The sequence below is a fragment of the Musca domestica genome, unplaced genomic scaffold (genome assembly GCF_030504385.1).
Source record: "Musca domestica strain aabys unplaced genomic scaffold, Musca_domestica.polishedcontigs.V.1.1 25, whole genome shotgun sequence".
Classification (NCBI taxonomy): Eukaryota; Metazoa; Arthropoda; class Insecta; order Diptera; family Muscidae; genus Musca; species Musca domestica.
In genome coordinates this window covers 3,189,576-3,204,827 of record NW_026712277.1, presented here as the reverse complement: position 1 = coordinate 3,204,827, position 15,252 = coordinate 3,189,576, and the positions used below count along the sequence as shown (strand labels likewise).

Here is a 15,252-nt window from a genome sequence, read left to right as displayed (position 1 = left end):
GGGGAGTTTTCTAATTTCAAAAGATTCCTTCATTGTATGTATAGCTGCCCCTCTGAAACTCCCAAAGAAACAACACACAATTTGTTTTCTGGTATTTTTTAAATTTTTTTATTGATTGTTTTTTTTTTTTGTTTTTCTTTTCTTTTTTATATCTCGTTACTATTAATATATTATTTTATTTATTATTATTTTTTGTGTTTTTTTTTTAATATCTTATCTTTGTATATTTTTTCATTTTTCTCATGAAAACACTATAAATATATATAATTCTATAAAAATTAATTATTATTAACTAAACTAAAGAAAATATGGTCAATTTAAAATTGATCAATGATTTTTGTTGTTGTTGTGTTGCTGATTTAAAAACTATTTTAAAAATATTTTCTTGTATTTTTTGTTTTGTTTTGTTTTCCAGGGTTAAAATAATAATAAAAAAATTACTTGATTTTATGGTAGTTGTTGTTGTTTTGCAATAGTAATTAATAGTAGTTGTGATAAAAACCAATTCAATGCTAAACTAAATAGATGAAATAAATGAAAGGAAAGAAAAGCAAGAATAAGGAGAGAAAGATTAAAAACTGCTGCAAGCTGCTAATATGTTGTTTTGTTTTCTTTTTATATAAAATGGAAATCATCAAGAAAGGAAAAGAGAGAAAATGAAATGATGAGAATTAAAAAATTTAAAGGGACTTTTAGCCCAGCCTTCCCTTCTGCAAATAATAAATAAAATTGGCTTTTCTGAGAATGAAAGACCATCGGGGAGACGACTTAGGTCTGTTAAACAGGAATAAACAATAATCATGCCTAAATCTCTGGGTAAAGAATGGTTTATGGGGGGACGGGGCGGCGGGCTCAGCCAAAAGTCCTGAGTAATTCCTTTAGAATATTCATCAAAAAAATTGAATTTTAGGCAAAATAATCAAAAGCAAGAAATATTCTTAAAAATAAGAACAAACAAAATTAAATTAGAATTAATTTAAAGAAAATAATAATAATAATAATTGTAGCAATAAATCTATAAGGTTTGTTAACAATATTTGCATAAATTTCTTGTGATTTTTTGTTGGTTAATGGATATACATCATTAGCTTAATAAATTTGTTATTGTTTTTTGTTGCCATTGTGAAGAAGTGGACGACGACGACAGACATACGAACAAGGGCGAGCAGTAGGAGTTTTACAAGTGGTCATAATTATAAATGGCGATGAGACGGGGGTGGTGTGGGGTGGGGAGAGTAGAATAGGTGTGTGAGAATATGTCTAGATTGAATATTTGTCTAAAACAAATCAATGATTACTATCACCGCCTCCACCGCCGCCATTGCTGGCACCATTTAGTCGCACCGATCTTCGTCGGGTCATAATACGTTGAGCCACCATACCAGAGCCTTGTTGTTGTTGCTGTTGATCCATGGCATTCAGGGATGTCGCCGCATCATTTGCCAGAGGATCGCCAGAACTACCAACACACGCCGCTGATTCCTCATTGGCCATGCCATCCATAGCATTGTCCACAATGCTATTCACTGTCGTTGCATTAATGAGCATTTCATTTTCATCAATCGATTGAATTGAGGATCTACGGGTGGGAGGCACAACTCTTAGTTTGGACTTTTTCGGAGGCAAAGTACGCGGTGAAGAGACCATGGCAATGGGTGCCTGTTGTTGTGCTGCCATCGGCGTCATTTGTATACTTTCGATGGGAGCGTCACAATCGTAGTTGCGTTTCCTTGAGGCAACCGTTCTCATTTTAGCACCAATGGCTCCACCGCCATTACCCTCATGTATCAGTTCACTCATTGCCGCATCGCATTCGCTGCCATTGTAATATGCTGTGTTTTGGGTTACGGTACGCATCGTGACATTTTCATCAATTGCCTCCAAGGGCATTTGTTGTTTATACATCGGCTCCGTCGTGGACATTTGTACATCATTTCCATAAATATTGCCATTCATAACTGCTGCTGCTGCTGTTGACTTATTATCGCCTTCTTCTTGACCATCGACAACGACAGCGTTGTTGTTCGCGGCGGGAGACATTTCCTGTTCATTTTTAATCATATTAACAACGCCTGCTTCCTGTTGCTCGTCCTGATTCGATGAGATGCCGGTTTTTAGTTGAAAATTTTCTTTCTCCAATACTTGTATACGATCTCGAGTAGTTTTTAGTTCCTGTTGCAAAAATAGAATTGTGCTTTGCATACCCTCAACATCTTCGTCTAATTCCTGGAGAAAATCGTCAAGTTCTGCAATAACAAAAGAAATTTATGTTGTTAGAAATAAAGTTCAACTGATATTTGGAGGGGAATGGAATATATTTCCTAAGGGAAGGAAGATATTCTAATTTGCCAGAAAATGATTTTTAAATGTGGAGAAGGTCTTATCAACATCCAAAACTTTAATTCGAATTATTATATTGTTAAATTCTTTATTTAAATTGCTTAAATTTTGTTAATAAAAAAACGGCGCAAATTAAAATCAGTTTGATAGGATAGATAGGTTACACTAGTGACGAAAAATACCCACCAGCGTTGCCATCTTCGCAAATTATTTAATGATTGGGGGAAATTATAACCGACAAAAAAAAGAAATTAATTGCGGCTATTTGTGATTGTACAGTTAACATATGATCTGAAGGACACAGGATTCTTAAAATGTGATAGTGAATCCTTGATATGACACCTAACGCGCCACGAAATAATTTATGGCAGTCTTACAGAAGAGCTAAATAACCAACTGTCGTTTGGGGAAGAGAGCTTAAGGTCCAGGGCGTCTTAAAGTTGGGTCATGGTGGGTTCTTTTATAAACGAACTGAAGGAACATGAATTAGTTCCCAAGACAAACTGGATATGGAAAATTAAGCTGTAGTGAAACAACTGAAGGGACTATTTATACAGAAATAAATGGATTTACTAAGGAGCAGAAGGGGATCCTTGTTAAAGACTACAAGAAGTTTTGGCGGGTAAACAGTCTAGCCTATAAATTGATCTGGAAAGTACTGATCTGGGCTAACTGGAAGAAATAAACATTTTTATAGGCCAAAAGCTTCTCGTTGTACGACCTAAAATCTAACTTTATAGGGACCAATGCAGAATATTTATTAAAGACTAGAAGAAGATTTCATAGGTAAACCGAAGAACTTATTTATAAGCGTTTAGAATACTTGTTATATAATGAAGGAAATGTCCTTCTTAACAAACTGGAGGAAGTCATTATAGACAACCGAATGTGTGCTGCAAGAAGTCCTGCCTTTGGTCTGTAGGAGTCTTAAAAGAAAGTCTGGATTGAAAAAGAGGCGTTGGAGACGATCTGGACGGAGGCTTTGGAGATGACCTGGGAGAATCTGGAGGGAGTTTTTAGAGATGAGCTGGTGAGAAATTTTAGGGACAAGTTGGGAATAATCTTTAAACAAGAACTTGGAAGTGTCTTTAGACACGAACTGGGGAGATTATTCAAAAACGGGCTGGGGAAAGATAAAAGAGCTGAAGAAAGTGTCTATAGAGAGGAGTTGGAGTTAATCTTTAGAGATGAGTTGGGGAGAGTCTTCAAAATCAAGCTGGGGAGATTATTAAGAGACGAGCGAGAAGACTCTTTAAAAACGAGCTGGGCAGAAGAGTTAAAGGAATTTTCTTTAGAGATGAGCTGGGAAAAGTATTAAAGAACGAGCTGACGGGAGCCCTAAGAGACAAGCTGAGGACAAATTTTAGAAACAAAACGGACATAGTCTTCAAAGACCAGCTAAGCAGAGTCTTTTTGGGCGTGCTAGGAAGACTATTTAAACACGAATTGGGGAGAGTCTTTAGAGACGGGCTGGGGAGAGTCTTTGGAAATGAGTTAGGGAGATTCTTTAGGAATGGAATTAGAGGAAGTCATAAAGATTGTGTGCTTTAGAAGAGCTGGGAGGAACATTTACAGGCGAGCTGGAGGGAATATTTATAAGGGACCCAACGTCGGATTTTATTCACAAAAAGAAAGGATTCAATTGAGATCAAAAAGAAGAAATGATGGACGAAGAGAGAGTATTATTTTTGGAGCCGAGAAAGGATTTCTTTTTTAGGAGCAGTTCATAGCTTTGTGGACGGGGCGAAAACAGTCTTAACGGCCCAAAGAAGACTTAAAATGCTAATCCTAAGTCTTCCTAAACAAAAAGAAAGGAGCTTTTAGGGACTATCATATGGAAGGTATTTACAAGCACCCCACTTACAACTCTTTGTTATTACCCACCTGATTGTGATTTTTTCACCTCTTCGCTGAAACTTTTCTGCATCGATAATTCCGTTTCCAATTTGGCCAGACGGCCATTGGAGGTCATTTTGCCAAGCTCCTCATTCTCTTGATACAAAAGGCGACATTTGGCCATTAAACGTTTGCCGGTATTTGAATCGGGTGTAAATTTCCATGCCGACAATTCATTTTGTGTTTCTTCCAATTTGGCCTTGGTGGCTTTGAGCTCTTTCTTTAGCTTTTGGAAAAGTAAATTTACAGCTGGATCCAACAAGGCCGATCTCAAGGCAACGGCTGAGGGGGCCTGAGCAGCCTTATATTCGGCTATTTGGCTCTGCAAAATAAGAAATAATATGTAAATTATATCTATCGTTGTCAGTAGTTGCATTTCAAAACTTACCACATAATCCTGAAATTCCTGCTCCTTGTTGGCCAAACGACGCATAAGTATTTTTTCACGTCTTTGGGCATCGGTACATTGCATGGTAAGACGTTGTTGTTCCAATTTAAGATTTTCAATTTCATCTGGATATTGAATTGTTTTATAAAAATTATAAAATACAGAAACAGAAAAAGTAATATTAGATAAAAATTGCCATAGTTTTATGAACAAAAAAAAAATAGTTAAACAAACAGCATATGGACGTACATACTATATAATAAACTATATACACAGTGAATAAACACAAAAAGCATTACAAATATATATTATCATAATATAATAATACTTCTTTATCTTTTCTTCTCTCCATCTCTTACGTAAATTGTTGTTGTTGTTGAGAGAGAAAAGAAATATACATAGAGGATATGTATGTTATAAGACAAACAAATAAAATATAAATGAATAATAAACATTGTATATTTGCTTTGCTATGATCGACTGTTGTTGCAGTAATCCATTTTTCTATGTTTATTATTATTTAATTTTTTTCTTTTGATTTATTTCAAGAGTTTCTTTTTTTGTGTGGGTTAAAAAACAAAATACGAAATCATACCAATACTATGCAATCATTCGCATTCGTGTTGTTGGTCTTGTTGTTGCAGTTGTTAATTCGTGTCATTTTGTGCGATTTCTACAAAACGTCTATGGTTGTCGACGATGCTCGTTCTGTTGTTGCAAAGAGTCTCCAAAAATATTGTAGGTATTTTTGAAAACTTTCTTTTAGAGATTTTTGAACACTTTTTTTTGCTTCTTTCCGTTATTACAACTCTCTCGAAAATAATCACAAAATTTCTATTTTCTTAATTTTCGTTTGGATTATTTCATGGATTGAACGAAAACTCGTTGGTTACAACACTTGTTTTTTTTTAAACATGGATGATTGAATAAAGAAAATATATTAAAAATTGATTGACATTTTATTTTCTATTCAAGTAAATCATCTCATAACACACTGGAACACTGCTGAATTTGAGGGCAGTATATTAAATTTGATTATTTATAACAAACACTTCTTATTGACTTTTAGAGAACTTTTTACAAAGGTTTAATATTTACAATTGGTATGGAATTTATTCACAAATATGATCGCTTTTTCGCGATACAAAACCCGTTTAAATTTTTGTGTGTTGGGAAAAGCAATTTGGTTTCTGTATTAACTTTTCATAATACTATTTTAATATATGTCTTTATAATTGTTAATAGTTTATGTGAATTATGGAATGTAAGTTCCCTTTTCTTTCAGGTTTTATTTAGAAAACTAAATACAACCTGACTCAATACGAAATTTCGAGAAATCCATTTACTATTGAATTGTTTTCTGTTTTGAATTGTTTTCTGTTTGCTTACTATTATTCATACACGACGAAATAAACCAACCTACAACTGTTTGTCCAATATATTGTGATTCTTGATTTGTTTCCCAGGACTTTTTTTATTGCTTTTCTTCTTCCGCCCCATTTTGGTAAAAATAAACTTGCGCCTAAAAGTATGCTACAATATTTGATTATTGTTTTATTGGATCCTACTGCATATTCTGGAAACTTTTAATCCCTAAACTTAAAATTTGTCACAATTCAATTCACAATCTTCTTTTTGCTTACTAGAACCCTTACTCGACAAAAGTACATCTGAATGTCCCATTAATTGGTTTTTCAAATACTAGGACTTAAAAGTATGCTGTCATTTGAATATAGGAGTTCGGTATAATGCCAAGGATCTTAGTGTAAATTTAATATAATTATGTTTTTCGGCTTTATGCGACAAAATATCCTGCTCTTGGTTACACAAGGATACATGGATTTTTTAGATTTGTTGCTTAAATTCCATCTATGTACACACTTTTTGCTTTTCATCATTATTACTGCATACTGTCAGAATTTAGACGGCATTCGTTATGTTACCAAGGATTTCACTGAAAATTTCGTATCCTTCGGATTTCCTAATACTAGCTGTTCAAAATTCATCAAACAGTCCCTCCCGGTACTTCAATATCCTTCTTTTACTTCTGTAGCCCCTTAAAGTAGGTGAAAACCTAAAAATTTTCTATGTAAATTGATTTCCTTTATATGACTAATAACCTTACTTTCTATGCCCAATAAAATAACCAAGAATGGCAAGAAAAAGACTCCCAGTTCTAGCTGTTATAATATCATCTTATATATTAATATTTTATAGATCCTGGAAGTATGCTTCTATCAAAAATCTCAACGCATATTACGAACCTAAAATCTAAATAATACAAATTGAAAGTTTATTATTTAAAATGTTGTATTTATTCACCTTCCTTACTGGTTGCCTTACGCGAATAAATAGTCCAATGGCTTCCTCATAATATTCCCCAGATGTTTAAAATGTAATCACACCAAACTCTTCGGGTCTTCAACATCATTGTTAGTACCTATTAATGTTTTAATTGTCTGGCTCCTAAGGGTATATATGGCGTGAATTCCAAAATATTATCTATTAAAACTCAAAGCAAATTTCGAACTGAAAATCTAAAATATTACAGAATTTTATTAATTCATTTTTTAAATTTATTTTATTTACCTTACTGTTTTCCTTACACGAATAATGACTGTCCTACATCTTTTACAACTTCAGGGATTTGATTGAAGATAAAACGAGATTTCTAAACTATCGCTACTATGACCAGTTCTAGACTTTTGGATACTAGACCTCTTAGCCGTTTCACATGGATTATTGAAGACATGTTGAGGAATACAGTCAGTGGTAGGCCAGTCATTCATCGTTTGGTCAGTAAGTCAATCTAAAACTCGGTCATTCATTATCTAAACTCTTCAAAATATCAAACTAAAAACTAGTAATTAATTTGATAACCCAAAATTGAGAGATACTACGGACAGTACTTCTTTATCAAATCTAAATTTAATAAAATGGCATAATTAGTTAATTAGCCGGTTTAATAGATAACTAGATTTTGACATATTTTTGTTGTAGACATTATGAAAAGTGATTGTCAAAAGAAACCAATTTGCTTTTCAAACTGAGAGAAAAAAAATCGTTTAAACTGGTTAGATTTTTTTGTCTCATGGACTTGTATTATGTGGCACTTTTTTTAGGGTATATATTTCCGCGATTCGACATTTATACAAAACTTTTGTCGTTGTTTTACTTCTTTTTTTCAACTTTTTCTCTTTTTCTTGTTGGCATTCTTTTTCTCATATACGGGCAAAAATTCTTCTACAGCGGGGTTTTTAGAAAATCAAAATAAAGAAACAATACAAAAAAAAATCATGGTAAAACTTGCTATACACAACACAACAACAATGTCGGCGGCGGCATCAGCAGCAGGGTACACAGTAGAGAAATATAAATACACACAACACGCGACGCTCGAGACTTTTTATTTGTATTTCTTTTGTATTTTTCTCATATCTTGTTGTTGTTTTTATTTCTTTAATGACATTGTAGGTTGTTGGCTGGCTGGCTTGTTTGTTTGTTTCGTTACGTTTGGTTATATACATACATACACACGGTGGTCGGTTGGTCGTTGATTGATCAATCGATAAGGGGAGGGTAGGTGTGTTAGGTTGTTGTATATAGGGCGCGCAGAAGAAATAAAAAACAAAAAAACATAATAACAGTAACAACGACGGCGACGATGGACGGTATAGCACAGAGTTGCCAAAGTGTAAAAGAGCATTATTATTATTATCATTTTTCATGGCAGAGAGGTTGTTGTGAGAGGTCGCAGTAGAAGAGAGAGAGAGAGGAGAATTATTTTTTTTTTCTTTCAAACAAAACAAGGCGGCGTACGTGATTACGCGACGGTGTGATTTTTTGTTGTTGCAGGGATTTTTCTTTTTTATAAAAATATAAATACTTTTTTTTGGTAATATGTGTATATTTATTTTGTTTAATTTATAATTGCCGAAAATTAAATGAATGTTCTTTTTATATTTTGAAGCACTTTGTTTACTGTAAACAATTTTTGGTAAACAAATACATATTTTTTATTTTTAATAATTAGCTAAAACTTTCTTATAAAGTTTGTTACTATTATTTTGTATTTTAAGCACTTTCTTTGTATTTTCAATGTCTTTTTATTCTTTTTTTTAATATTTCACTTATTATAGTTCTTAGTAAGCACTTATTTTTTTTTAATAATTTTTTATTTTTATATAGTTCTTCTTTCTCACTTTTATATTTTTGCATTTTTCTTCTCTCTGCATTATTAATTTTTCATTTTTAGGATATTTTATTTTGCAAGATATTTGTTTAAAGGCCACTTTTCCACTGGTGATACCGATTCGTCAAAATTTTTAAATATAACAACTTGAGGAACCCTAATCTTACCACGGCGCAGTGTTTTTGTTTTATTTTGGAAAGAGGAAAGTTCTTTAAGAGTCAATAAGAGAGTGTTCGAGTGTTCGCTGACTGCATTTATTTATGGGAGAGTTCGTTCTCAAAGGGAATCTTTCAAGATTTTTTTCAAAACTAAAAGTCTAAGTCAAAAAAGTAAGATAGCAATAAAAAGTAAAACCACAACACCCAAAGAGTTAAGCTTTATTAATATACAAAAAATTGTAAATTAAATATGATTATTATTTATTATCATTACCGAAATAACATTAGATTATGTTTGGAAACTTAACGTTTTCTTCGAAATCGTAGCACAAAACACACACACTCACACAAAATGTAGCTGGCGGCTAGTAAACACAGTTCATATTTTCTTTCATTTACTATTTTTCTTTTCTTTTTTTTTATTATTTTTCAAAACAAAAATAATATTGCTTTCTTTTTATTTTTCGAAAAAAAAGTATATAGAAAAACGTTTGAATTATAAAAATAGTTCAGTACCTTCGAGTTGACGTTGGCGCTGTTCAGCTGCAGCAATGATGGCAGCAGCAGCAACTGTATCCTGATGCATGACGCCCGTTGATATCGGCGGCGATGAGGGTCTTGAGGACTGTTGTTGTTGCTGCTGCTGTTGTTGTTGATTTACCGCATGATGTACATGATGCGGATGATGATGATGTTGGTGATGATGATGATGTGAATAAGCCGAGTGGTGATGATGGTGGCTTCCCGCATGATGTGAGGAAGAGGTGGGTTCCTCTGTGACCGAGGGTGTAGGCGAAGCGGGACCCGACAATAGGCCACCGCTATTGCCGCCCATAGAGCCTACTCCACCACCACCGCCACTAACACTGTTGCCTCCTCCAACTACCGACGACGACGACGAGGAGGCATTATGTAAATTTTGTTCATATTTAGAGGACATTTTATCGTAACTATTCATCAATGGTCTCTGATCGTCCATAGTCATTGCAGCGACACTCATTACAATAATAAACTTCTCTAATTAAGGCCAAAAATTTTGGTAGTTTTTATTCAAAACAGCCTTCAATAATACAGTGTTTCTTTCTTGTTTTCTTTGCTTATTTCTCTTGTGTGTGCGTTACGTTGCGCTCTTTGGCTACTACGCACGTAGTATACGTTTGTAAGTATGTACAACGACGGAGACGGACTAAATCCCTCAAACAAAGAGACTTTCGTTAATTCGTTGCAAATTCAACGTCGTCTTTCGTATGATGTTGCGTTTTTTCGATGCCTTATTGCCGTTGTCTTGCCGTTTACTTTCATTACTTTATTCAGATTTTAAATAAAAAAAACATACAGATATATTAATTAATGACAAAACAGATTTTTCTCGTTGTCGTCAGCCACTTTTTTCTGAATTTATTGATTTGCCTGCTTCTTCTTTATAACGTTTCTCTTTCGGGCATATATCGACTAACAAATATGTATGCCTCGTTTTTTTCTTTTCTTTTTCAGAAACAGAACCACATAACTTTTTTCAATTGCAATTTTCACTTACGTTTGGTGCAACTTTTCATAAAATTTATGTAATTTTTGTTAAACAGTTTATGCTTTAACACTTTTCCGTAGAATTTTCCATAAGTTTAGCACTTAAACGCGTTAAATTTCAATTTTTTTCACCCAATTCGTCGCGTCACAACTTTTTCTGCTAGCAATTATTCAATATGGCGACAGAAATGCAGACATCGAAGCGAAACGAATTTCTCGACGGCGGTAGGTCATCAACAATGGCGCCGCAGTTTATGGATAAAGCGACGCATTTTGTTGTTAAAGCAAGTTTACACAACATATTAGAGTAATATTAACGAGCATTTCTAGTACTTTACTGATTTTTAGCATTCGATTGCATAATTTTAACAGGCCGCAATAATGGCGCCAGCGTCACAAGGACACACTTTTTATTTTAACAACTAATACATGAACTATATTGAACTGTTTATGTTAGAACTTTTCCATACGTTTCGAACACTTCAAAATATTCTTTGACGGCTTATAAAGTATCTATTAGAGCTCACAATAAAATACTAAGTTGCTAATACTCTCTCCTTATGCCAAAATCAAGATAGAGTTCGATATATTAAATATAAATATATGAATTTTCTAATGTGCGTTTTTGTCAGAGGATACAAACCATCTCGCCAAAAAATGTTCATTATTTGGTATAGACCGTTTTACAAAATTTGTTGTCGGTCAATTGCCAGATGCTAAAAAAACTAAAAACTTATTATAATAGTGTGTTTAGTACATGGTAGAAGAATATAGGTAGGCGCATCGACTCAGCTGCTGGGACAATGAACTGTCAAATCAATTTTGGAATTAAAAATGTTAAATGAAAAATTATTTAAATTTGTAAAAATTGTTGAAAAACGCTTATTATAATAAACTTCGAATGACGTCGTATAAGAAAACATATGAAAATCTATTTATTTTTCAAGAAACATTTAAAATTTTTTGACATATCAATATTCCCAACTGTTGATGCATCTACCTGTATTTTTCTACCATGGTTTAGTATCGACACACAAAATAAGGGCCTTCCTTTTTATTAATATGCCAAAGGGCAAAGTGCTTTAAAACAAAATGATAACCATGTATTGGAAAAAATTAGATTTTTTCTTTAATTAACTTGCATTAACGTTTTGATGTACTGCCAGTCACTTAACAAGGTGGTAACTCGGTATCGTAACAAAAGTGTTCTATCAGCAAAATTTTATAGAAGAAAGCAGGCGACAGAAATTTGATGGAAGTTACAGTGAAAAGATTCTGTAAATGGTGATCTAGTTTGCATAAAAACTGTATTCTTTACTGAAAACTTTAATTTTTCCAAAATCGTTTAACTAACTAAAGATGTGGCTGTTATCACTTTCAAGTGAATCACTGCCTAACGAAGAAGAAAAATGATCAGCAGTTCATGTTTTGAATGTTATTGATTTTTAAATCCCTAAATTATTTGTTTAACTATCTGGTGATCCCTGTTCGCGCGGTCGTGGTGAGGCTTCTTTTGTTAATTTGTAAATAAATTGATTTTTTTAGGAATTTTGTGTGAAGGGTGGAATGTTGTGAGTTTTAATTGGAGCTATGTTCTCGACTTGACATGAAAGGCCCCCAATTGTGGAGGGAAAAGTTGAATAAGTGTGTGTGTGCATGTGATTGGATAAATGAGTTGAGAGTGCGCCGAGAGCTAAGATACCCTCAAGCAGCTCCCATGGCTTCATCGCTTGAAACCTTGGGGTCCTATGAAAGTCAATTTGACTATATTGTGATGGGGGTCTTCCAAACACTGATGATTCAAATTCCAATCATATAACATGGATGAATAAGGAACCAGATATGCTTGCGTATACAGGAACAATGCATAATAAGTCTTTGTCAGATGTTTGGTATCCAAATGTAAATATCAACCGGTATAAGTTTCCCCATTCATTTGTTTTAGAAAACTCAAGAGAATTGCTTAGCTTGAAATAAAAAGTTGTAAATTATGTCTTCAAAAATTCAAATAAACAAACGTGTTAAGGGACTACCACGAGAGGAACTAGAAAAACTGTCAAAAACTGAGCTAATAGATAAAATCATACAATTGGAGGCATATAATTTTCAATTGAAAAACATTTTTAATAAAAAACTGGACGAAAATGATGACGATTTGAGGGATGAACTCAAGGAATTAAATCAACTAAATGATCAATGCAAAACAGAAAAGCCAGAGGATGTAAATAAAAAGAATGCCATTGAAGATTCGACGGAGGGATCTCCAGAAAATCCAAATGCCGTTGGCAATAAGAAGAACAAAAAGAGGGAATTCGATTTCAGCAAGTGAGTAGAAATGTGGTCTAATAGAAGATCAAAGTTTTAATGTCTTTTTGAATTTCTTACAGATGTCACAAAAGACATGTCCTGATGAAATTCCTTTATTTTGGCTGGGATTATCAGGGCTATGCGTGTCAGGAGGATTCCAATGCTACCATAGGTTGTATATTAAGATATCTTATTTGTTAAAGTTATATAATATATGTTTTATAAAGAATATCATTTGTTTAGAGCCCTAACCAGAGCTTGTCTGATAGAATCCCGAAATTCCTCAAATTACCATCGTTGTGGCCGCACCGACAAAGAAGTGAGTGCCTTTTGCCAGGTAATATCCATTGATTTGCGTAGTAAATTCCCCCCAGAGGAACAATATGAAGAGGATAGCTTAAAAAATGAAATAGACTATTGTGGTCTATTGAATCGCATTTTACCGAAAAATATTCAATGCATTGCCTGGATGCCATTACGCAGCCCTGTTTACAGTGCCCGCTTCGATTGTGTTGCCAGAACGTATCGTTATTATTTTCCCAAAGGAGATTTGAATATTGAGGTAAGCAAATGTAGATTGTTTTTTGTATTCCAAAAATAATATTTTTATTTCTTTCCCTTAGGCCATGCAAAAAGCCTGTAAACTTTTGCAAATACATGGTGATTTTCGTAACTTTTGTAAAATGGATGTCCACAATGGTGTCACCAATTACATACGAAATTTACAAGCTGCCAATGTCCTACCCTGTCCCAATGTACAGGATGAACAACGTCAGGGTTATTCCATGTATTTCTTAGAGATCAAAGCCAATGCATTTTTGTGGCATCAAATACGTTGTATAATGGCGGTGTTGTTGCTGATTGGCCAAGAGAAGGAGGAGCCAGAGGTGATAACTGAACTGCTGGATGTTGAAAAGAACCCGTGGTAAGGTCATAGAATTTTGTTATTTGAAGAGTTTTTTTAAAGAGTTTTTGTTTTATAGTAAACCCCAGTACACCCCTGCCATTGGTTTACCCTTGAATTTGTTTAACTGTGAATTTAGGGAGAAAACTTGTCGTCGCACAGACGAAGAGTTGGCAATGGCAGCACAAACAGATGATATTGTTCCTCCGCAAGAGGAAATAATGGATATTGATTCTACGCCTGACACAAGTCCTTGGATTTACAATGAGGAAAATTTACAAAAACTCATCGAAAATGTTCAAAGTGAATGGACACAATTTAGCATCAAGTAAGTTGGTCACTAGTTCTAAGCGAGAAAGGGCTCTTTAGACATCCCCGAAGACGTGGACCTGCACAGACAATCTCCTGTAATAGGCTGTAGTATCCATTACGAACTTCAAATACCAAATCTGAAACAATTCCGGTCAATAAGGTCACTAAAATCAACAAAGTATCGAATATCGGGAGGTACCGTTATGTGGGGGGCTATACGAAGACGTTGATCTACACAGACAATTTTCTGTCTTAGGCTGTAGTATCCATTACGAACTTCAAATTTCAAATTTGAAACAATTCCGGTGAATAATGTCGTTAAAATCATCAAAATACCGAATATTGGGAGGTACGGTTATATGAGGGCTATACGAAGACGTGGACCTGCACAGACAATTTTATGTCATAGGCTGTAGTATCCATTTCGAACTTTAAATACCAAATTTGAAATAATTCCGGTGAATACTGTCGCTAAAATCATCAAAATACCGAATATCGGGAGGTACCGTTTTATGGGGCTGTACGAAGACGTGGACCTTCACAGACAATTTTCTGTCTTAGGATGTAGCATCCATTAGGAACATCAAATACCAAATTTTAAAGAATTCCGGTGAATAAAGGAAGAAGTGGACCTGCACAGACAATTTTTTGTCAAACGGAATGACAAACTTAATATACTATGGTGGAGGGTATAACAAGGCCAAGATGAAATATTAGCTTCAGAAAAAAGATTTCCTATTTTGAGTATTAGCCTGGCCCATACAATCAGGCAGTTCTTTTGGAAGTTCAACTATTGTATCAATTATTAATCACATATTTTGTGTATGCCTTCAGGTCCACCATGATCCGTAATGTTCTGCACAATTTGGAAACCCTACTCGATGAACAATTCAAGCCACAAGCTGTGCAATCACAGGTCCTGCTACTGCAAGATGGTGTAAAACCCAGACAATATCAAAAATTGTTAACAAGGAAACGATGTGGTAAGAGTATCGAGAAAATATCCATAGAATTTATATTTAAAATTATTTATATTTCTTTACAGAGAGTCTGGAAAATCGCATTGAACATTTTGTGAAAAAGCAGCGGCTCATTGTTAACTGAAATAAATTAAATTCAAAGATTTTTTTTTTGGTTAAACATTCAACGTGTTTTAGTTTATTTTAATTTACAAGTGAAATACAATTTGAATAAATCTTAACATTTACATTCATTCATCATACATACA

The 15,252-nt window shown here is 34.0% G+C and overlaps 2 protein-coding genes across 5 annotated transcripts; one reads left to right on the top strand and one right to left on the bottom strand.

The window, feature by feature from the left end:
* Positions 1 to 80: 80 nt before the first annotated feature.
* LOC101893404 (pre-mRNA-splicing regulator female-lethal(2)D) lies at positions 81 to 10,689 on the bottom strand. Its single transcript, XM_005177498.4, has 5 exons — positions 10,512 to 10,689; positions 9,491 to 10,278; positions 4,625 to 4,749; positions 4,225 to 4,558; positions 81 to 2,246 (listed from the first exon to the last, which is right to left on the bottom strand). The coding sequence occupies exons 2-5, from the start codon at positions 9,972 to 9,974 to the stop codon at positions 1,288 to 1,290; spliced, it is 1,902 nt and encodes a 633-aa protein (XP_005177555.1). The 5' UTR covers positions 9,975 to 10,278; positions 10,512 to 10,689; the 3' UTR covers positions 81 to 1,287.
* A 1,224-nt stretch (positions 10,690 to 11,913) lies between these two features.
* Positions 11,914 to 15,242, top strand: LOC101894529 (tRNA pseudouridine(38/39) synthase). Of its 4 annotated transcripts, none has more exons than XM_011298268.3 (8): positions 11,914 to 12,002; positions 12,447 to 12,826; positions 12,889 to 12,980; positions 13,036 to 13,370; positions 13,432 to 13,733; positions 13,792 to 14,040; positions 14,859 to 15,007; positions 15,070 to 15,242. In XM_011298268.3, the coding sequence occupies exons 2-8, from the start codon at positions 12,492 to 12,494 to the stop codon at positions 15,126 to 15,128; spliced, it is 1,521 nt and encodes a 506-aa protein (XP_011296570.1). In that variant the 5' UTR covers positions 11,914 to 12,002; positions 12,447 to 12,491; the 3' UTR covers positions 15,129 to 15,242. The 4 variants fall into 4 exon arrangements, with proteins under 4 accessions (XP_011296570.1, XP_058979525.1, XP_005177562.1 ...); XM_059123542.1 differs by having other exon boundaries at positions 11,919 to 12,002; positions 12,528 to 12,826; XM_011298269.3 differs by having other exon boundaries at positions 11,996 to 12,072.
* The last annotated feature ends 10 nt before the right edge of the window (positions 15,243 to 15,252 follow it).